General features: G+C 35.7%; 1 protein-coding gene across 1 annotated transcript; it reads right to left on the reverse strand.

Moving 5' to 3' along the window:
• Nucleotides 1-2820: 2820 nt before the first annotated feature.
• LOC119563151 (probable cation-transporting ATPase 13A3) lies at nt 2821-22966 on the reverse strand. The gene is given in 9 exon segments (XM_037876413.1): nt 2821-3083; nt 3086-4429; nt 8099-8299; nt 8358-8861; nt 8920-9281; nt 9346-9455; nt 9520-9808; nt 18501-19973; nt 22800-22966. Coding segments are annotated over 8 exon segments (3369 nt in total). The 5' UTR covers nt 18946-19973; nt 22800-22966; the 3' UTR covers nt 2821-2969.
• Nucleotides 22967-24419: the final 1453 nt, after the last annotated feature.

The raw sequence follows: 24419 nt of genomic DNA on the forward strand, positions 1-24419 counted from the left end.
GTGAAAACCCATTGGAAATATTCTGCACGTAACAGGCCAAACGACAAATGAGTATAAGGAACAAGTGAAATCACGAGTGACTTCGTAAAATTTCTTTAAATTTTCACTTGTGAAAAAGAAGACATTCTTGATGTCACGCGCCATTCACAAGGTGGTTCACGAGTGAAACTTTATTTTCGGAGCTGAAGGGCACTTAAACTCTATTAAAAGTAATTGTGGATACGATCGATCCACTACCAAAATCTAAACAAGGAAATGAATACGGAGTCACTTTAATATGTGGTCTGTTAAAAAACCTTGTTGCAATACCGGTACAAAAAAAAGGTGCAAAAACAGTAGCCAAAGCTATATTTGAAGAATAAACCAATAAACCCGTTCTTTACAGTCATGGGAAAATAATATTTATTTATAACATTTTCAGCATAAGACAGCACATCATCACCAGACTGTAGGAACTTTTAATGAGTTTAGACGAACATACATCTCAACTGACAAAAGGGATTGGGATTTATGCTTAAAAAGTTTTGTTATTGAAGAACTTCGAACTTACCAACATATTTGAATAGCGTAGATAGAAGGAAACCTTTTTATAAGATAGATGATTTTGCTAAGAAATCATAAATAAGATTATAAAAATCTTTCAAAAGAGCTATTTTAATGTTAGTATCCAATAAACAGAATAAAAAAAAAAAATTATGATAAAAACGTTTCAAACTTTGATTTCAAAGTAGAAGATCCTGTTTTATTAAAGAAAGAAATAAGTCAATAGTTAGAATTAAGTTATACTAGACCATATACGGTATAACAATTACAAACATTAAACGAACCACCTCTAGCTGTTGCACCAAAATACATTATTTATCTAAAGAAGCCATTTGAAGTCGCATCCATCTCCCAAAATTGTTGCTTAATAATAGATAGACTAAGGTTAAATTCCTTTGTTTTTTACTATTTCTGTAATGGAAACATGGCAAGATCGACTCGGTTAGTGATCCTGTTCAAGAATATATAAACTATATAGGATCGGAAACGCTTCTTTCTACCTGATGAATTAAACACTTTAATTTTGCTAGTTATATCCAATCGTTCATATGGGAGAACAAAGACGTCCGATCAGGGCGTTTTTTTAATTTTATCTGCTTGCACAAATACCCGTCAATTTCATAATATCGCTTTTATTTCTTATGATAAACACATAAATTAACTTTCACTTTTTATTATATTTTAGCGTATTCTATTACATTTATAAAAGATAATTGAATAATTAAAAAGAAATAAATAAACTTAAATGAATAACGCAATGTACAGCAAAAATGAAAATTTTAACATATTAAACACTTAATTATAATCGAAAATACATGACCGTCGTTATACACATAATACGACAACATTGCTCTGACCTGTTTATATAAAGATTTTTTTTTACATAAGTACAATTTGCTATGATGAAAAATACTAAGATTACGCGGAGAAATTAAGTAGGAACTAAACAATTTTGACTAAATTCCCTATAATGATTATTATGCTAGTTCTTAGAATTATGCAATTGCTTATATTAAAATGTACAAAGGGATCGGCGAGAATTATACGCATTTTTTATTTTCTATAAACTATTTTTTTTAAGTTATTTACTAAATAAATCCAGGAAATTTTCCAAACTGTGTATCATGATTTTGTTCAGCATGCAAACTGACATACGTGGGCTGCTCTACTTCCCAATCAGTACAATTATTTGGTTCATAAACATCAGTTATTGGTGGCCAATTTTTAATTTTGGAAATGTCATACTCCAGACGCAAGTATTTTTGCTTTGATGTGACCCAGTTTTTATCCCGCTGAACTTGGTATTTTTTGAACACTAGATATTCGACTAAAAAAGACTCGACAAAAATATGACAACTAAATGCTGCTGCTCCGTAAAGAAGCATAATGTATCGAAAACTCATGACAGGAGGTACAACGAGCTGAAAAAAGTTTGCTACCCAGTCGCTGGGGTAAATGACCAAATAAACAATAATGCACACATTAACAATAAATGCCAAGCATAGTGGGAAATTTGACCATAGTGGCTTTCGATATGGCGCACCCTTGGAAAAAACAAAGGCAAGTATTATGTACTGAAAACTAGATATACAAAACATGGTGTAATTTTCATAGCAACCCAAATGGTCTTCACCTGCAGGTTGGAACGGTTTAAACCACGGCTCGTGATGTAGATGAATCCAACCTTAAATCATACGATAAAACGAAAAGTCTATGTAGTTTTTCTGACTTTAATGTAATATTATTATTGATAACAAAGTTACAACCAAAAATGCCCCCAATGGATTGGTAGCCAATTTTGGTAGCCTTGGACCACAAGATCAAGAAAATTAAATTTACATTTTTTTCGATAGCTTAGTATTTTAAATATATTTTTAAATTATCAAATGTTAAATCTGACTTTTATTTTTGTGATCCACGGGTCCAACACCAACTGAATTTGCGATCAATGTGTTTTAGATATTATTTTGTTATATTTTATAGTGTTATTAATATACTTACCAATCACCTGGAATCCAGTTACAACAGTAAGATGAAGTAGAAGTGATGCTAATGGAGTAGAGGATATTAATGAACTGAGGGGTACTTGTTCGACCAAATTTCCATCAAATGATCCAGTTTTACCAAAAAAGAAGGCAAATATTGATATAAGTCCAAGGTCTACGTATAGATACTGCTTGTCTGTCAAATTCGAGTCGATAGAATAAAGAACCATAACAGATATAAACTGAACCAGCGAATATGCTGCCATATATTTAAAAATCCCAAACGATGTGACTAATGCAGCGCGTCCTTCCTTAATTACTTTTAAAACAGCCGAAATCGTGGGATTGCGTGAAGTAAATGGCGAAGCAATGGACGCTTCGGTCTCACTTAAGGAAATACCAGCATGAGCCACCTTTAGCGCACCGCAGTCGTTGGCGCCATCACCGCACATGGCAACGCAGTAGTCCAAATTTTGAAGTTCTATAACTAGTGCCTGTTTCTGATCGGGTGACATTCGAGCGTAAATCGACCCCCGTGTTAAAAGAATTGCCATTTCCTCTGGAAAGTGATCTTTTATAATTTGCCAAGTTCCGCCATCCATTGCAAATATGTAGTGTTGGCGCCAGCTTTCGTCTTGAGTGCGGTTCATTCCTAGCTCAGCCTCGACATCTGTTGCCTCATTGTGGGTCCATGTGTCTGTGGTCTTTACACTGGCCAAGCTATCACTCGTCGGCAGAATACTTTCTGCATAACTGGAGCTCGATTCATTTACTAATGAATTCGTCGACTCTAGGCGAAACAGAGTTTGAGCACCGTCGGTACTGAATTTATCCTCACGATTTTCCTTGGGAAAAGGGTTACCATTGCACTTTGATGTTACAAGAGATGAGGCAGAGATTTTACTCCCCAAATCTAATGTGTACTGCAGCTTATAGAGTCTGTCTGAATTTTTATCAACAATGCTATCTGTATCGGCACCAGTGTTATTGGTTTGTATATTTCCACTATCTCCAAGCGGATCTGCATGCACTGTTATAACAGCTTGCGATGCGCTTACTATACCACAATCACGAGCAACGCTCATAGCAGTTAAAATATTATCGCCTGTAATCATTATAGTTCGAATCTTTGCTGAGTTTAATGCTTTGATTACTTTAGCAGTATCTGGCTTAAGGCGGTTTTCGAGTATCACAAAACCAAGAAATTCTAAATTATTCTCAACCTCTTCGCGGGATAGGCGCTGTATTTTTGTATAGTTCATTTTTTGAACAAGAGCTTTGAATGCAATGGCAATAATTCGGTATCCCTTTTTAGCGAATGTCGACAGCTGTTCGGAATAATTATCGGGTAGGCTTTGCGGTGTGCAAAGCTTCTGTAACATCTCTGGAGAACCTTTACAGTAAACATTGAATACTTGATCGCTAAGACAACGAGTAATAACGGACATTCGCTGAAGACTCGAAGTAAATGGAAATTCTCGAACAATACCATGATCAAAATTTTTTTGATTTTGCGAGATACCAACAGTCGCTAGCAAATCGTCTACAGATGATTGACGGCTAATTTGACTCTTTCTTCCCGAATCCGGTGAAGTCAAGTCGGAAAAGCAAAGCCTTGGTTGTCTTAAAATAGTTGGATAAAGTATACCATATTTTTCATTATCTGGTATGTTTTTTGAATCTTCTAATGTCCAACCCGTAGAATTAAACATTTTTAAATCCAAAGGATCCCCCATCATTGTGCCGTTCATTATTGTTATAGAGTGACACGTTACCATGCCGAAAAGAAAATGATCGTAAGGCAAGCGGTCCACGGTTTTTAACGGTATTTGAAACTGATTTGTTGATGATTTGGGCACTACCCCCCACATATCAAGTCCATCTTCAGTCAGAGTACCAGTCTGAAATATATAGGAATAAATAATTAATAAATTTATAAATATATTTATATATATATATATATTGTTTTAAAATCTTTTCGAAACGTATATAATTCGATAGAAACTCGTTTGACTTGTGTAAATATCTATCCATTTTGATGATAAATTCATTAACAAATTTTTTCCATAGCCATAGTCTTTTAAAAAGAAATACACATTTTAAAGAAAGTACCTTCGAAAAGCGAGGACTTGTTTCCCATAAAGGGAACTAACGAAAAAAAAGAAAAAAAAGTTTAAAAAAATATGGTAAGTTTTTTAAAAATTTGTATGCAATATTCTGCAGGAATGAATACATAGAAGTTTATATTTTTGTGGTGCGCAGTCAAGGAAATGTGCTAAGAACAAGGAAATACGCTATAGTCAATGGCCTCCACTATTAGATACCCGTTACTAAGCTTAAGGGAGTGCGAGAGGGATGGAGATATGCTTATATCCACCTAGTCAATAGCGCCACCTATCTTCTTCTCTTATAGCGCCACTTGGCCTACAGCGCGAACTAACCTATAGCTCCCCTAGCTCTCGATTGAGTTGCAAAATATTGATTATTATTTGGTTATAACTTTTTAGTTAATAGTCCGATTTCAAAAATGGCAAGTAGATAGGTATTTATAATAAAAAAAACGCTCATGTGGGCGCTAGACCGGTTTTATTATACCCATTACTCGTAGAGTAAAAGGGTATACTAGATTCGTCGGAAAGTATGTAACAGGCAGAAGGAAGCGTTTCCGTTTCAGGCTCACTAGCCGAGTCGATCTAGCCATGTCCGTCTGTCCGTCTGTCTGTCCGGACGAACGCTGAGATCTCGGAAACTACAAGAGCTAGGCTTTTGAGATTTGGCGTGCAGATTCCTGAGCTTCTTACGCAGCGCAAGTTTCTTTCAGCAGAGTGCACACCCACTCTAACGCTCACAAACTCACTAAAAATTATATCTGAAATGTATTGTTCTCATCAATACCTATCGATTGACCCAAAAAAAGTTCGCGACGCCCACTTTAACGCCCACAAACTTCAAAAAATCGTAAATATGAATGTAGATATCTCGGAAACTATCAAAGATAGAGAATTGGCAGCGCAAGTTTGTTACGCGAATATGCCACGCCCACTCTAACGCCCACAAACCGCCCAAACCTGTGGAGCCCACAATTTTCATGCTAGATAAAAAATTGTAACTGAAATTTTTTGGTCTCGTCAATACCTATCGATTGATCCAAAAATGTCCGTCTGTCCGTATGAACGCTGAGACCTCCGAAACTTTGAGAGCTAGAATTTTGGGCTTGGCAAGTAGATTTTTGGGCTTCTTGCGCAGCGCAAGATTGTGTAAGCAGGGTGCCATACCCACTCTAACGCCCACAATCGACTATAACACCAAAACAATGAAGAACGTTATTATCGAGTACTTCGACTATCAGATACCCGTTACTCAGCTAAAGGGACCAAAGGGAAATGGAGATATGCCAGCAGCAAAGTGAGATTGAATTGCGCCACCTACCGGCGGTAGACATATTTAAGCGTTATGGGCGTTAGAGTGGGCGTGGCCAATTTTTTTTTTAATCAATCGATATCTATTGACGAGACCAATACATTTCAGTTAATATTTTGAATCTAGCATGAAAATTGTGGGCGCCACAGGTTTGGGCGGTTTGTGGCCGTTAGAGTGGGCATGGCATAAATCTAAATCTGAGATCCCAATTCTCTATCTTTGACAGTTTCCGAGATATCAACGTTCATACTTACGATTTTTTGAAGTTTGTGGGCGTTAAAGTAGAGAGGGCGTGGCACGCTGCTGAAACAAACTTGCGCTGCGTAAGAAGCTCAGGAATCTGCACGCCAAATCTCAATAGCCTAGCTCTTATAGTTTCCGAAATCTCAGCGTTCATCCGGACGGACAGACAGACGGACAGACGGACATGGCCAGATCGACTCGGCTAGTGATCCTGATCAAGAATATATATACTTTATGGGATCGGAAACGCTTTCTTCTGCCTGTTACATACTTTCCGACGAATCTAGTATACCCTTTTACTCTACGAGTAACGGGTATAACTACGAGACTAGTTTGCCTAGTATCAAGCCGACCAACATGGCTATACTCGGTTGTTAATAGTGATCAAGAATATATTTACTTGTAGACACAGTTATGACTAGTTAACTGCTTTTGTAATGCATCACTCATTTCATTAGACACAAGAGAGAACGCTATAGTCGACGATTTCGACTAAAAGATAACCGATACTCAGCAAAAGGGAGGAGTTGCACACCTTTATTTGCATATATCTTTTTATTAATGGTTCGATTTGAACAATCCAAATGGCTACGCAATCTTTAGAACGATACCCATTCTTTGTCAAGAATGTGAAGACGCGTCTTTTTGGGAGAGTGATAACTCTGCATAAGCATTACTTTTGGGGACTTTATTGAAATATATTTTCAGTGGCTTTTGTTTTTTCTAATGTCAACGAAATGTATTTTCAGTAGCATTACTTTTTAGAAAAGGAGGGTATAATGATTTCAGTCAGAAGATTGCAACGCAGTGAAGGAGACGTTTCCGATCCCATAAAGTATAAAAATTCTTGATCAGCATAACTAGAGGAGTCGATCTAGCCGTGTCCCTTTTACTCTACGAGTAACGGGTATAAAAATGAAACTTTCACACTTGGAAATATCATTATTTTATTATTTCAGAATTTCGAATAAGATTTAAATCAAATCGAACGACATCATCATATAGGAACGATCGGATAATAAATGTCAAAATAATAGATAGTCCGTTATATTTCCTTTTCGGTAAACATACACGGTAGTAAATTAAAATGGAACATTATCTTACAAATTTTATACCCGTTACTCGTAGAGTAAAAGGGTATACTAGATTCGTCGGAAAGTATGTAACAGGCAGAAGGAAGCGTTTCCGACCCCATAAAGTATACATATTCTTGATCAGGGTCACTAGCCGAGTCGATATAGATAAAAAACCATTCTTATTTTAAGCAGAAATTTAACATCAAAGTCATAGTTTAAATTGATTGTTTTCTAAGTTACATTTTTAGTTTTTCTTAACGTGTCATTAACGACCCTTGCAGGTCGTTCCCGTGGGAGCATTGTATGTAAAGAGCATTCGGATTTTTAGCAAAATTTAAAACTTACTACAGATAACTTAAGATATTTATCGAAAACGAAATATAACGGTCTTTGTATTATTTTGACATTAGTTGTCCGATTGTTCATATGGCAGCAATATAATAAAAATCGTTCGATTTTTAAAATTTTATTGAATGATAAATGATATTCCCAAGTGTTGAAGATAATAGCTTCTCTGCATTGCAAACTTCTGCCTAAAATCTGCAAAGGTATAAATATTATAACAAATTTATTATTGCCGTCAAATTTGTTATATGTTAACTTATAAGTCTATATATATTCAGCCTACATGGGATCGTCAAGACTGAAAAATCTACATTGTTAAAACACTACCGATGCCTTAGAGGACTGATCAGAATGCAAAAAAAAACATTTTGTCTTTTGTTTATGTGTTTTCAACGAGGCAGCTATCATCTTGTTAGGCCGACACCAATTGTGCACTGCTTATGATGCGGTGAAGAACGAGTGTTAGTTATATAAATGTATACGAACCTTGTCAAAACAACAGCAATTTATTCCTCCTGCTACGTTAATAGACCGAGGGGAAATGCAAAATATTTCACTAGCCTTTAACCGCTTTTGTGCATAGAAACGACCCACTGTCATTGCAGCTGGCAGTGCTGGTGGAACTACGATAGTAATAAGGTCCAGAGATTCAACTGCTATTTTAACGGGATCCGTGCCACGCAATATCTGTATATAAAATATTTTTTTTATTTAAATTTATTGATTAAACATATAGCCAACTTACTTTTGTAACAAGCGTGTAAATAAATCCAACACAAGCGATTACTGCCAGAAACTGAATAAATTTATAAGAATCTTGTTCAAATTTGTAGTCAACCGGTGGGGGATAAAGAATAGATCGTATTAGTTCTCCCTTAGCTGTTATGTTTCCAGTGTTTATCACGAATGCCAATACTTTTTTTGATCCAATATAGCGAGTCTGAATAACCTTTGTTCCACAAAAAAGTGTATGCCTGGCATGCTCGGTTTTATCAAATATCACGTCACGCTTTGATGGTAAAGGAGTTTTAGTCACTGGCACACTTTCACCAGTAAGCATAGACTCATCTAGGATGCAATTTCCCGATAATAATACTGCATCGCACTGCAGAGTGCAGCCTGAAGATGGAATTTCAATTATATCTCCCGGTACTAGGGCTCGCGTTGGAAACTCCTTGGATAGACCCCTAGGATCAACAACCAAAGCATTACCAGTGTTATATACCGTTTTGTGAAGTACATCTTGATTCTAAGAAAATAAAGTAATTAAAATATTATTTTAAGAATTTATATGTTGCTATACTTGCTTTTTTCGTTTGCAAAATAGACATCGTTATACCAAATATTGACATCAAAAGTATTACGCAAGCATAATAATAATAATCATATGTAAACCACAGTATGACTGAGAATATTTGAAAAACGTAAAACGGATTAAGCACTTCCAGGAAAAGCAATGTCTTGATATCCCGCAACGGCACAGTTATCTCATTGTCCCCAAAAACAATCCGCCTCGAAATCTGCTCAGTAGCAGTTAAGCCACGTTGTTGGTGATAGTATGAACACGGAATGTTAAGATCGAGTCCATTTATCCTTTGGAAACAATTCAGATTGTTGTTCCAGGCATAGACCAGTTGCTTGCACCGGAATATTCGTAAGCTTGAACATCCTGAAAAATGAGGATGTAATTACTTTCATATTTACAAATGTATAATTGTATACAAACGACGTACTTTTAAATTGCGCCGAAGTAAAATGAACCGATAGTTGCACGGCGTTTTCTACATTATCACTTCCTAAATGCATGCTTTCTGTGCCCTGACGTTCCTTTAGCAATAGTGTCCTGATGAATGATAATGCTTTTTAGTTTAGCAACAATTAAGTTATTTGTTAGAATTTTTACTTACTCAAGGTGGTTCGCAGTTAGTACTTGAATCCGCTTTACGTGATACAATTTGTGCTTTCCTTGATAATCCTCGGTTACCAAAACTTGTTCTGCCTCCTCCAAGGGACACTGACTGGATGTGGCATACAGATACAAATGACGCCACCAATGTAACACGAGGCGCAGTAGACCACCAGTTAAGAGAATACAAGCCCAGCAAACAGCAGTTCGTACATGGGAACGACGATACCCGCTTACGTTCATTTGATCCTCCTGATCTTGATTTAACAGTCCAGTACATGGTTTGGAATCTTTAAAAAATTAATAGATAACTTTACTAAGCACTAAATATTTTTGTAATAGTACATTGACCTATTTAATCATTTCAGTTTGGTCATGTTTGAATGCATACCTCTTGACTCTTTGTGTTTAATCATAATTCGCCTGTAAGGTTTTCTGTTCTACCAACGCGAAAATGGAAAAATAATCCTAGTAAATCCAAAAAAGGATCAAATACATATATTAAGTCTCGCTGGTTGTAATTATCAAGTTATTCCATATGCACATGCATTCATATATATAAATATACATTTAAATATTATACTTCACGGCAATATACCCGATTATTATATTACATTTTCATCAATGATCTTTTTAATATTTGACAAATTTAAAAATAAAATATTTTGAAATCTATCTAAACTAACAATGCCTTGAAGTTAAGTTATTAAGGTCGATTAGATGAGGCTCCTCAACAAAAAAGATTCAGACAACTTAAATGAACAAGTTATAGCCACGAGCTGCTAGTGAAATGCCTAATCGAAAAGGCTACATCAGTAGATAAAAACAGATGATAAGAGTCCGAAACGCGCACTTGTTAATGTTTGTTTGCCTGGAACAGACTTGCCCTGCAGGTTCTACTTTATTATTTTATGTATGTGTTTATATTTTTATAGTGCCATCGTTAATTGTTCGTAATTGCCTAACTCTTGCCAAAAAAAAATACAAATTTGACATACATTTATATTTATGTATACATATATATATGTATTTATTATTCATATGTATATGAATATTAATACCCAAAAAAACGCAACTGACTGTTTTCTAAATTGTACCTACAAAAACAGCAATAATGGGTGTATGAACATATAAACTCGACAAACTTTTATACACTTTCGCGAAGACGGTAACGAATACAATAAGTAACAATCTTCATCAATTAATGCATACGAACATATGTACACGCATATATATACGTATGTATGTGTGTATGTTCATATGAATCGTACATTCATATGTGCAGTTGGCATGTGTCGCACTGATCAATACGTGTACATATATGTACGTTCATGCTAATGTATACAGAAACATTAGCCTACTGCTTCCAAGTTTTTATAATTAATTAATTAATGTATGTACAATTTAAGATCTTTAATATTTAACTAATACCCTTTTAATTGATAAAACGGCACGCTGCAATAGAATACGCCTTTGTATGATACTTTGCTGAAGCGCGCAAAATGAAAAAAATTAGAAAGTGTATTTATTTGTTGTTGTTTATATGTTGAAGGTGCAACAGTCACGACCCCTTACCGCATTAAGAGGGGTTTTTATTTTATACTTTATAAGGTCGGAAACGCTTTCTTCTACATGTTATCTTACTGTTACCTTTCCCTGAAAAAATGTACGTCTTTGCTCTACGAAAAACAGGTAAAAAATACAACACAAAATACATACACTGATGGAAAAAATAATAGGAACGCTCTGATAGCGTTTGTTTTCTTCAAATTTTCTTATTTATGAAAACTGGTATTTTTTTTTAAATTTTTAAGTACCAAAATAAACTAATTCTATTTTTATCCCTTTAGGGCTCTCAAAAGAACAGTAGTAACGTTAGCAAATTATGCGTGTTATGGGTGTTTTAGGATACGTTTATGTAAAAATGAACATATGTAGGTTGCCATCCAGTTCACAACAACGTATTTGAGTAATTCAAAGTCACTAGTCATGAGAAAATCTGGTTTGAAGCATTACAAACACAGCAACACTTACTTAAGGCTTTCGTTCAGTTTTGGAGTCGGATCTGGGTGACATGTCAGTAAGCAAAAACACTGCCGCTGTCGACGTCAGCAGGGAAGTCGACGCTACGTCGAAGATTGCCTACGAAAACGGTCAGGCAAGAAAGTGATGCAGATACTCGTAGATATCCCTCTGTTTGTCTTGTAATCTAGTGTTCTTTGCCTTTAATCTGCGCTTGCAGCGTCGGAACTCGGTGTTTCCGTTTTTCTCTCTTCTTGCTTATACGCCTTAGAAAAGCAAAACAAACCCAAAAACCCGTACAGGAGTATGAAAAACGAATTGTCTTCGCTCATTCTGTCGACGTTAATCAACGGAAAACATCGTTTTAAATAAGTTTGTCAAAAATTTAAGGTTTAAAAGTCCATTTAGATGTTTAAGTCAGGCAAGTAATACTCTAATTAATTGATTAAAATCTATTAATTATTATTGTTTCGCCCTTTACCGCAGAGCTGAAGTGTTCATGTAAAACAAACGAAATATATAACTAAAATATATTTAAGACTTGTAATTATAGCCCGAACGACCTCGACAACTGCTTTCGCATGGCGATCCAATATATTCAAAATATATAGGTTAAGCCAAAATAATTGTAATACCGCAACAGCGCGCAGGAGCGCGCGTCACGCGTTGCAAATCACATGTCACTGAAGATTCACCAGGGGATTCACGAGTGAAAACTGATATTTGGAACTAAAGCGTTGTGATTCCTCAAATCGTCTTTTAAAATAATTTTCTTTATAAATGTAATCTTTTATGAACAATTGGAGTAGTTAGCTCCGTCCAAAACAAAGAAAATATTGAAACCAGTTTTGAGGTTACCGCCGATTTAAATATTAAACAAGGGAGAACGCTATAGTCGAGTACCTCGACTATCAGATACCCGTTACTCAGCTTAAGGGACCAAAGGGAAATGGAGATATGCAAGCAGCAAAGCGAGATTTAAATGCGCCACCTACCGGCGGAAGACAGATTTAAGCGTTGTGGGCGTTAGGGTAGGCGTTTTTTTTATCAATCGATAGGTATTGACGAGACCAATACATTTCAGTTAAAAATTTGTATCTAGCATGAAAATTGTGGGCGCCACAGGCTTGGGCGGTTTGTAGGCGTTATAGTGGGCGTGGCATATTCGCGTGACAAAATTGCGCTGCGTACAAAGCTACGGAATCTACGTCTGAGATTCCGATTCTCTATCTTTGATAGTTTCCGAGATATCCACGTTCATATTTACGATTTTTTGAAGTTTGGGGGCGGCTTGTGGGCGTAAAAGTGGGCGTGGCAAACTTTTTTTTGGGTCAATCGATAGGTATTGATGAGAACAATACATTTCAGTTAAAATTTTTATTCTAGCATCAAAACTGTTGGAGCCACAGTTTTGGGCGGTTTGTGGGCGTAAAAGTGGGCGTGGCACTCTACTGAAACAAAATTGCGCTGCGTAAGAAGCTCAGGAGTCTGCACGCCAAATTTCAATAGCCTAGCTCTCATAGTTTCCAAGATCTCAGCGTTCATCCGGACAGACGGACAGACGGACATGGCTAGATCGACTCAGCTAGTGATCCTGATCAAGAATATATATACTTTATGGGGTCGGAAACGCTTCCTTCTGCCTGTTACATACTTTCCGACGAATCTAGTATACCCTTTTACTCTACGAGTAACGGGTATAAAAATTTGAGTGATGATGAAATCACCAACAAAATTATGTTTTTCGTAAGAATACGCCTATCGAACAAAAATAAAAATACAGAAAAATAATAGTTATTAGTGTTTTTATACCCCTTACTCATTGAGTAAAAGGGTAGAAGGAAGCGTTTCCAACCGTATAAAGTAAAAGTATAAAAAAGTACAGAGTTCCAAACCTATGTGATCAATATATAGATCACTATTCGATATATGGGCAGACCCTTGGTTTAGAAAATACTTCAATACAATAAAAAAAATGAGAACCAAAAATATATCAGTTTTCATTAGTGAGATAATTTGAAGAATGCAAACGTTACCAGACGTTATTATTTTTCCATCAGCGCTTAAAAAATATAAAAAAAATTGTAGCAAAAAAAAAATGTATTTTATTTAATAAAACGTCTTAACTTTCGTCTAACTTATTTATATATATTTGCGCGAAGTTTACAAATGGAAAACTGGCCACCCAAAACTTAATCTTAAAATTATCTTTTATTCATTAACTAACAACCCTGTGGAGGGAAATTTGATACAGCCATATTCGTAATAGTTACACATAAAAATCCAGATCGGAAAAGTTGATTTTACCTCAGAAAATGCATTAAGTTATTTATAACTACGGTTAATCAAATATCCTAAGATTAACAAGGAGGAACGCTATAGTCGAGTACCTCGACTATCAGATACCCGTTACTCAGCTCAAAATGGAGATATGAAAGCAGCAAAGCGAGATCGAAATGCGCCACCTACCGGCGGTAGACAGATCTTTTTTTGGATCAATCGATAGGTATTGACCAGACCAAAGCATTTCAGTTAAAATTTTTTATCTAGCATAAAAATTGTGGGCGCCACAGGCTTGGGCAGTTTGTGGGCGTTAGAGTGAGCGTGGCAAAGTTTTTTTAAATCAGTCGATAGGTATTGACGAGACCAATACATTTCAATTAAAATTTTCTATCTAGCATGAAAATTGTGGGCGCCACAGGCTTGGGCGGTTTGTGGGCGTGGCATATTCGCGTAACAAACTTCGCTGCGCTCAAGCCTACGGAATTTAAATCTGAAATCCCATTTCTCTATCTTTTATATTTTTTCCGAGATATCCGCGTTCATACTTACGGTTTTTTGAAGTTTGTGGGCGTGGCACTTTTTTTTGGGTCAATCGATAGGTATTGATGAGAACAATACATTTAAGTTAAAATTTTTATTCTAGCATCAAAACTGCCACAGCTTTGGGCGGCTTGTGGGCGTTAGAGTGGGCGTCTCAATCTGCTGAAACGAACTTGCGCTGCGTAAGAAGTTCAGGATTCTGCACGCCCAATCTCAATAGCCTAGCTCTTAAAGTTTCCGAGATCTCAGCGTTCATTCGGACAGACGGACATGGCTAGATCGACTCGGCACATTTCGTGATGTGACTTGTATCTATTCTACGGATTAATAATAATAATAACGGAAATTAAAAGTAGGATTTTGATCATTCATTGGGCATGCATTAAATACGACATTAAGTCGGTATGTATGTATGTCTGTTTGTTTGGGACGCTCTTGCACGGGAGTTATTTAATTAATCATATTAATCTTTATGGAAAAGTTGAACTTTGAGCTAGTGCCTTTAAATGAAACTGCCCAAATTTTGGGAATTCAACTCGAGATAAAAGTCGAAAAAATGCAACATTCAACATGTAAAAGATTAAGAAATAATTTAAAAACCGCCGTTACAACATTTTTATTCCACTTTTGTGATCCAGGGTACCAACACTTTCCTTATTTTCCATTAATCGCTTGAAAGCATTTTGTCTGTAAACTGGTGTTATTTAACACATACAAATAACCCTCTTGCTTTTTCGGATCACAGGTTGGATGGCGGATTACTCGGCTGCTGATCAAGAATATATATGTATAGTTTATGTTTCGCACTTTCCGACAAGTTGATTCTTTGTCTAAGAAATTTGGAGGGTTGTCCGAGTCAGTTTTGAAAACTATATTTTAGCTTCCATATATGTTATAAAGCTGCCTGAGGATCGATTACAAAACATATTTTAGCTTCATTGTTTTTGACATATTATCTTCTACACTGGGGACAACTCTTTTTTACGATTTCAGAATTACCATTAAAATTGGAACGATCTAAAAATATATTTATTAATTTTTGCATTGTATTATTGTCTCCTACTCTAGGGTATACCATTATTTAAATTTAAAATAAACTGGTAACGAAAATATAAAACTGGTAGACGGAACCGTTTTCGACCCTGCAAAGTACATACTCTGTACACTCCAAAGTTCACAAACCGTCCAAAACTGTGGCGGTCACAGTTGTGTTGTTAGAATACAAATTTTTACTGAAAAGTAATGGTTTCGTCCTTACCCATCGATTGACCTAAAAAATATGCCACCCACAAACCGCCAAAAACAATAAAATCCGTATGGGGCCCACATTATTATAATAGATTTTGTAAAAGTGTAAATGGAAATTTGTTGTGTTTATAAATACCTATATAACAAGGAAGAACGCTATAGTCGAGTACCTCGACTAGCAGATACCCGTTAGTCAGCTAAAGGGACCAAAGGAAAATGGAGATATGCAAGCAGCAAAGCGAGATTGAAATGCGTCACCTACCGGCGGTAGACAGACTTAAGCGTTGTGGGTGTTAGAGTGGGCGTGGCAATCTTTTTTTGGATCAATCGATAGGTATTGACAAGACCAATACATTTCAGTTAAAATTTTTTATCTAGCAGGAAAATTGTGGGCGCCACAGGCTTGGGCGGTTGTGGGCGTTAGAGTGGGCGTGGCACTCTGCTGAAACAAACTTGCGATACTTTCCGACGAATCTAGTATACCCTTTTACTCTACGAGTAACGGGTATAAAAATTCTTAAAATTGGACCATACATTAAAAAGTTATGATCAAATAGTGCAATCGTCGTTGGGTGTCGGCGTGCAACGTCGCATTGCTGCTTGCATATCAGAGAACGGCACAGGTGCTTGATTTGATTACACAAGTACACTCGATTAAAATGCGATGCCGGTGCTTCTAACGTCGCATGATATGCAGTTAATGCAGTTTTCTAACACCGCAATGTTTGTTAAAAAAAAAAATATGAGGTGTAAGGAGTCGCAATCAAACATGAACTCTCTTGCTTTCATGCTGCATTCTCCCACATTATTTTGTTGGCCCCTGTTTAGACTGTATTAGGCCCCGCTTTCTTATGAACGTGTCGCGTTTTCATCTATTTACCGTTTAAAGCGCCTCAAAACACAAGTAAGGAAGGAGGAAGGCAAAATTCCGCATTATAGGCTAAACTTTTGTGCTACTTTCCACCACCATTACCAATAACTATTTACTAGAGGTGACCGAAAAAGCGGGAAATATAGAATATGGAGCGGATAATTTGTTGCCTTTTATTTATTTACCAATAAAAAAAATAATAATACCAATAATAAATAAAATATAAAAATTACTTGGTCAGAGGATGCACCCCAATTTGTGGAAGGAAAACATGGATGGGCTTCGGGGCTTCGGCTAAGAAACCGCAGTTGAGATGGAGAGCTCCAGGTGATGTGCAGACCCAAGCGAATAGAGGAAACAGCTATAATTCAATCGAATGGCTAGGCGATACACTGAATCTTTTCTTCGTGGGCCTGGCAGCAAACCCACTAACTGCTGAAACGATATCCTGTTAACGTGAAAGAATTCCTTGAAAAACTCATCCGAATTCTGGACATCAGTCACCCAAAATTTTCCGTTTCGTTTCTATCCGTATATAAATAAGGATTCAATGATAAAAAATGTTTCTTCTCGTGGGATGTGGTACTTGTGCACATATATATTTATTATTTGAATCAATGGTTTACTTTTGCTCGCAAATCACAACAACGAAGAACTGCTGATGCAAACGCGTTTGCGAATGGAAACACCTCCGCGTTGCCTATCGAAATATCCTAAAATGCCTCATAGTGGATATTGGGCTTTACAAGAAGAAAACACAACCCGAAATTAGGGCAAAGCGAATGTCACAAAATACTGAAACGCCAAGTACAGAGATCACCTAAGCTCGTAAAAAATACTGAATATCCGTATAATGTTTTCAGTCAGAAGTTTGCAACGCAGTTGAGGAGACGTTTCCAACCTTATAAAGTGTATATATTTTTGATCAGCATCACTAGACGAGTCGAATCAGTTTTAAAGCTATTGGGACAAAACCTTCCCAAAAGTCGTTTTTCTATTTCCCAAATTTGTTGGCAGTTAAATGTTCAGCACACTCAGACACATTGAATGTATCCCATAGGCTTGAGTTATTATATTTAAGAAATCCTTATTACACGTGTAATCTGTATAAAACTTTAATACTCTTTGCTTTTCACTTATATAGTATATTCCACCTATAATCCAAATAGCTCTAATTTCTTCACTAGAATATTCCTCTCTTTTTTTGAGAAGCAATTTCTCTTTGACATGTACAATTTCGGAGAATAAGAATTCTTAAATTATGGTATTTTCAAAGGAAAGACTAAACTCCTTGATTGTGCCTGTATCGTCTTTGCTAAGAACGTTTAAAATCGTTAAAAAGAAAAGAATTTATTGTTATCACTTGTAATAGTTCTTTCGCTGTAAGAAACTTCGGCTTAAAGATTTTATGGTGGTCGCAATTTAATGATCATTTCACTTTTCTTGTTATCAATTTTTACTTTTTTATATATGTTAATTTAATGAATAGTTTGCAAAAAGATTTCTACCAAAGATTAAGGACTTTTTTAATAAACACATTGTTAATACCCGTGTGCAACCTTTTCCAAAGTTATCTATAGTAGACTTGCCAGGGTTGAAAGAAAAGCTTATTATTATTAATATTTTGGCTAATTTCACAGCTTTATTTTATCTAATCTTAAAGAAGATGGGTATTGATAAACAATATCTCCAAAAAGAAACAAATCAAAAATGTGGGCGACGGGCTGACCTCAGCGTTGTGCGCGTTTGTGGGCGTAGCAGTCCTCTGAAACTAATTTACGCTGCTTATGAAGCCCTAGAATCTGTATGACTATTCCCTTTTATTGTTTCCGAGATCTCAGCGTTTATACAGGCAGACAGACGGGGATGGCTAGATTAACTCGGCTAATGATCCACATCAAGAATATATATATATACCTTATAGGGTCGGTTTCTTTTCCGAGGAATCTAATATACCCCTTCACTCTACGATTGCAAGGTATAAAAATATAAAAAAAAATGTTAGGATTCATACATACCATCAACAAGTCGGTGTGAGTCTTTCGGATCAAATTCATCAACGATGGGCTCGAGAATGCTTGCTTCTTGTACTACACTGACGCGTTCCTGGTCAGGACAAATATATTGGAGTAACGAAACAGATCTTGTTGGAGTGTTAATACAGCCATTAACTAAAGTATTATTGTTCTCAAGCTTTTTCGTTATATTGTTGGGTCCTTTATCATTTCTTTTAGGCTGCACTATTGTTGCCTCGACTTCATGCACTTCAGCGGGAGAATGCCACCAACTTAGCTTCAAGAGATTATTTTTAGCGGCAATTCGAGGAAACTGAAGATCCTCCTCCGTTTCAAATTCCGAAACTTCAAATTTTGAATTTTCATCCAAGTTTGGTAATGAATTGAGCTGCAACGTCTCACTGCGATAATTCGCAATATCTGTAGCCTTGCCCTGACTAGAAAACATCTTTTAAACAATTGAAAATGAAGGGAGAAAGTAATTTCGCAACAGTCAACGAAAGCTTGAATGTATTGTAATGCTATTCGGTTTGAGACTTGAGAAATTTGGGCAACTACAATGTCAGCTGCACATCTGGACTTTATAAAGTATCTCTCTTAAGCAGTATGGAAAACCACTAATAAATTTCTCTAGCATCATTTTAGCACAGTTCGGTCTGCTTAATTTGCGCAGAAATATGAATCGAGATAGTGCATTAATTCTAAATGGCACATGATTATCCGTTAACAGTTTAAGACGCGTTTTCTTGCGCTGACGATCTCTTAATACAATTTGCGCCCAGTGAACTGACAGATGTAGAGACTGCCTTTCTGATGCAATACTTCTACTCCGGTTCTTTATTAATCATCCAAAACATGGAAATGACTTTAAGCAAGTTCCTCCGCTTCCCACGCGCTTTTCAAAAAAGAACTGTTTGATGTACTCCTTTTGTAGAATCTCTAATCTTAATCTTGCCTCACTGGGCAATATGCCAATCAGCTTCTTAGCCGTTAATGTGAATACACTGTATAACCGCTCGAGCAAATTTCTCTTTAATAGCCCACTTTTTTCCAGTTTCTTCTTTATAGCACTTTGAAATGAATTCATTACGATGCAATCCCTTGGATAAACTTCTTAGTTTGGCAGGTGCGGTTTACAAGACAATGTCAAAGTCAATATATATGATGATTTTTAATCTGTTTTTGCATATAATATACAATGTTTACTCCGTCGTATAGAACCACCAGTTTAATTGTTTGTTTATAAAAATATTGGACATAGAATTAAAATAGAATGCCACATAGTGAACATCACTATATTTTGAATGTATGTTATTGTATATAGAAAACAATTTTTGTCATACAATTTTACGGTACATTTCATTTCATTAAGAACGCCGTTCAAAGGCATAGTAATAAGTAACCATGCAAAAGCATGATTGTTTTATAGGTTTTATAAGCCTTCCTTCTTGTTTGTCTTAATGATAGTGTATTTATCTGAAACACAAAAAGGAATAGATATATTTAATCGTAATCAGATACATACACATACGCAGATCCTATAATTTTTCTTATAACAACTTTTACCAAAAAGCAAAGCTTTTGCCAGAAAAACAAAAGAAAATGCTATTATAGAGTGCATCGACTATCAGACACCTCCAATCAGAAATAAATATTTCTTAAGATGGGCGCCATCTACTACTGATAATAACGTCATTGACTCGTTCGTACTTTAGTTTTCCTTGCGGGACATCGGAGTGATAAATGTCCTAATGTTAGCTGAGGATTTCACGCAAGTAAGAATTTAATATCCGTAGGCGATTCTGGAGACATATATCGGAACAGAAAATGTTTCTTTTCTATAAATGTGCAAGCGGAGTTCGCAATGCGAAGTTACAGTTTCAGGATTTGGTTGATTAAATTAATAACAATATTTAAGTATACATATAACGAAAATGGTGTAAAAAGTGAGTGCTTGTAATTATTATTTGTTTATTTGTTCATATAGTTTTAGTGGTATTTCCAAAATTTCGTAAATAAAAGTGTCACAGATGGCCTAAACAAATGGCACGACCTCTTACACACGTATGTAGGTTAATACTAATTTTTGGCCTTCAATAAAATAAAAAAATAAAATCTCATTTACAATTTTACAACATTTTCAAAAATGTGCGTGCTAGAAGGGTTTTAACATTATGGGCGTTTGGGGGCGGTGGACTCCGATGAAACAAACTTGCGAAGGAAGCCGAAGAATCGGCATGCTTAATCCCAACATTCTAGCTTTTATAGATTCCGAAAATTCAGCGTTCATACGGACGGACAAACTGGCATATACATATATACTTTATGGGGTTGGAAACGCTTTCTTCTACCTGCTACATACTTTCCGACGAATCTAGTATACCCTTTTAATCTACGAGTAACGAATATAAAAATCACATGTTTTGGTTAAAATCTGTGGAATATCATGATTAAAAACTAGAGAGGTGCATGAATGCATTTACACCAGTAAATAAGTGTACGTTGTAAATTGTGAAAACATGTTCAAATTTTCTGTACTTATTATTGAGTGAATGATGTATGTCATGCCAAACACTATAATACTCATTTAATAGTATAAGATAATATGTTAAAAAACACAAAAGCTAAAATTTGTTTCATATTATTTTCCCACCAATTTTACGATCGTTCCTATGGCAGCTATATGATATAGTCGTCCGATTTTGTTAAAATTTTATTCGAAATTCAAAACTAATTAAAAAATGTTATTTCCAAGCTTAGGAGGTAATATGTTTAAAACACCAAAGATATAATTAAAAAAATTGTTTTTTCCGATTATTCCTATGGGAGCTGCTGGTTCTGACTTATATACTACCTGCAAAAGATATAAGACCTTTGGGAAAGTTTCAGCCCGATAGCTTTTAAACTGAGAGACTAGTTTGCGTAGGCACGGACGGACAGACGGACATGGCTAGATCGACTCGTCTAGTCTCGCTGATCTCCTTCACTGCGTTGCAAACTTCTGACTGAAATCATTATACCCTCTGCAAGGGTATAAAGATCGTGGTTTTGGTATACAGTGAGTGAAATTTTACAAAAATGACTTTGCCTACTGAGTGAGTGTATAATGATTCTAAAATTTTGTAGCTTGCATTTTTATATTACATTTTTTAATCTAGACCCAATGTTCACTTACAGAATATTTAAAAATGTAAAGCAAGATTGGAAGCGACTTGGGACGTTTGTAACTACTTAAAATATATATATTTATGTTAAGTTTGCGTAAAACTAAATGATGCTGATGCTGATCAAAAATATTGGATGAGTGCATAAGTTCGTGCCCGATTTCAAGCTCAACTAGTATTAAATTTTTTTAAGAAACCATGTTTACATTTTACATTTTGGCCATTTGACTCTTAAATGTCAAACATTTCTGAGTGCCCGAACTAAAAGTAATCTGTGAAATCGAAATTTTACCTTAAAGGGGCAAAAAGTTGGAAAAACATGAGTTCGATCTTCTTAAGAAAAGATTAAAGGAAATCATTTATAGCTACAAAAATCATGACATCTTTTACTTCACGTAAAAATCTTTTGAGGTTACAATTTCCATAAAATTTTAAAAACAGCGTATGACCAAAACATACAATGTATTCTACTTATCGATATGTAACTGTCTTCGATACATAGAAAATTTCTGCACTATTAACTACAAAATCGTGTTTTCGACTTATGACACTCGTCATCGTCAGCGTATTGTATGAACATAAGGTGTATTTTTGTTTTCTTTTCCTTTTTTTTTAAAACGTTTATGCATTTATAAATTTAATTTGTATGTACTTAATTAGGTTAGGTTACGAGGAGGTGGCTGCGGTAAGCTACCCACATGAGCCTGTGGCAGTCTCTTTGTGGTGGGGAGGCCGCTTTTAGGTCTGAGACGTCCGTTAGGAAGTTTAAGTCACAATGCCGCATTCTAAAGATACTCAGATCTGGACAAACATACATACATACGTATATACAAAGGTTCTTTAACATTTATACATCGGCACGGCAAAGCAATCAGTTCTCTTTGCTAAAATGCAAATTTAACAATAGATATTTTTATAAATCCTGAATTCACCAATAACGCATCGATTACCAATAATATTGATTAACCATGAACAATATTCAATCAAACGTGACATAACATAACCGTGTGCAAAGTATCTGTTAAATTATGTATTGGGATACACAGGAAAATAAATACTTCAATATTAATTTCGGTATTTTTGTAGATTAATAAAGGAAAATCACTTTGTATCTAGAACATTTTCACGAAATACATACATACACTCAAAGCAGTAAGCATAACATTAAAGGCTCGGCTTATGTAAAAATACACTTTTTTCACTTGAAATTACAAGCGCCTTAAAAGAACTTCACATATTATATATTTAGAAGTCGAACTGTTAAAACCAAGTGGGCTGCCCAAAATATTAAGAATTCAAAGATTAGTTTTTTTTAAGAAACTATCAATATATTTCTATCCATGTATCGATATTTTTAAGTACAGCCAAAAACTGTGATATATTTTAAAAAATTGTAAGCATTTGATTTACACTGAATGCATGAAACTTTAATGCAGATTATACCTTGTTCAGACAGATGGTGTTTCTGCATTAGCAACCTATTTTCGCTTGAGCCACACATAATAGCCTCTGCACACAGCCGCTTACAACCGCTATTGCAATTCTAAACGGATTCATGTACACATAGAGAATCGCTAAAGCAAAAACAGCTGATCGGCAATTTTAGTTTTCCTATAAATAAAATGGAATACAACGCAAAACTAATTACAATGTCAACGCTGGCATGTGAAATGTTTTTAGCAGCCAATGATTTCTTCATTGCTATAAATAAGCGGGTCATCGATCATAGTTCCGTTCAGTGAATTTTCCAAAATTCTAACTACTTGGACGCTTTATTTTTAGCACTTTCCTCGCATACTAGTTGTACCCGTCACTCGTAAAGCGTCACTAACCGAGTCGAACTAGCCTTGCCCATCTGTCTGTCCGTATGAACGCTGTGATTTCTGAGTTTCCGAATTTAATTGTAGAGTGATAGAGTGGAGTGAAACAAACTTCCGCTGTGCAGGAAAATCTGGAATCTACATTTTTATTCCTATATAAATGGGGTCGCCAAAAACTGTCGGACCAGTAGTAAATAAGTAATGATTTTACGTTCGTATCAAGAAGTATCAAGAACATCGTCAACAGCGTCACTGCCAGTCGATAAAGTGTAAAGTGTAAGTTAGATTAAACGTAAAAAGGATATTTGTTTTACAGTTTGTTAGCTGAGAAACTGTTATCTGATAGCGAGCCACTCAACTATAGCGTTTTGCTTGTTATCTAGTGACCGACATGGCAATAACTCGGCAATATTTGACCATCGGGGTGTTCTAGTTTCCACTCGGAAGTGAGTTCGTTAACATGTTCGGAATTTCTATTAACATAATACAATTTCCCTTATTTCTTGGGTAATTTTGTAATGGAAATTCCCTCCCTAAAACGGCTGACTGCAGCGATAAACCTATAAACCAACAATAATTGGCATAAACACAAACTGCAATATATTTGTATACATAGGACAGCTGTTTTATTGCAGTGTGGAATCATTTTCACTCTAGTGCTGCAAAATTCTGAAGAAAAAGAGTTGCCGAGGACGTCCAAAAATATCCCTGCCTGCTAGCTATTATATTTGAACAATTCTGAAAGATATGTGTTCATATTGAAAATTTCAACACGAGTAGAAAAGCGTATAATATTTTTGTAAATCAGTAAACGTATTGTCAAACAAATCTTGGCTCCTGCACCAATTTCCTTATAACGGCGCCACTGTAGTTCAAGTGCATTTCCTTTTCAAAAAAATTCGAAACGACATGTACAGAAATAACCTTAACTCGTAATA

The sequence above is a fragment of the Drosophila subpulchrella genome, chromosome 4 (assembly GCF_014743375.2).
Source record: "Drosophila subpulchrella strain 33 F10 #4 breed RU33 chromosome 4, RU_Dsub_v1.1 Primary Assembly, whole genome shotgun sequence".
Classification (NCBI taxonomy): Eukaryota; Metazoa; Arthropoda; class Insecta; order Diptera; family Drosophilidae; genus Drosophila; species Drosophila subpulchrella.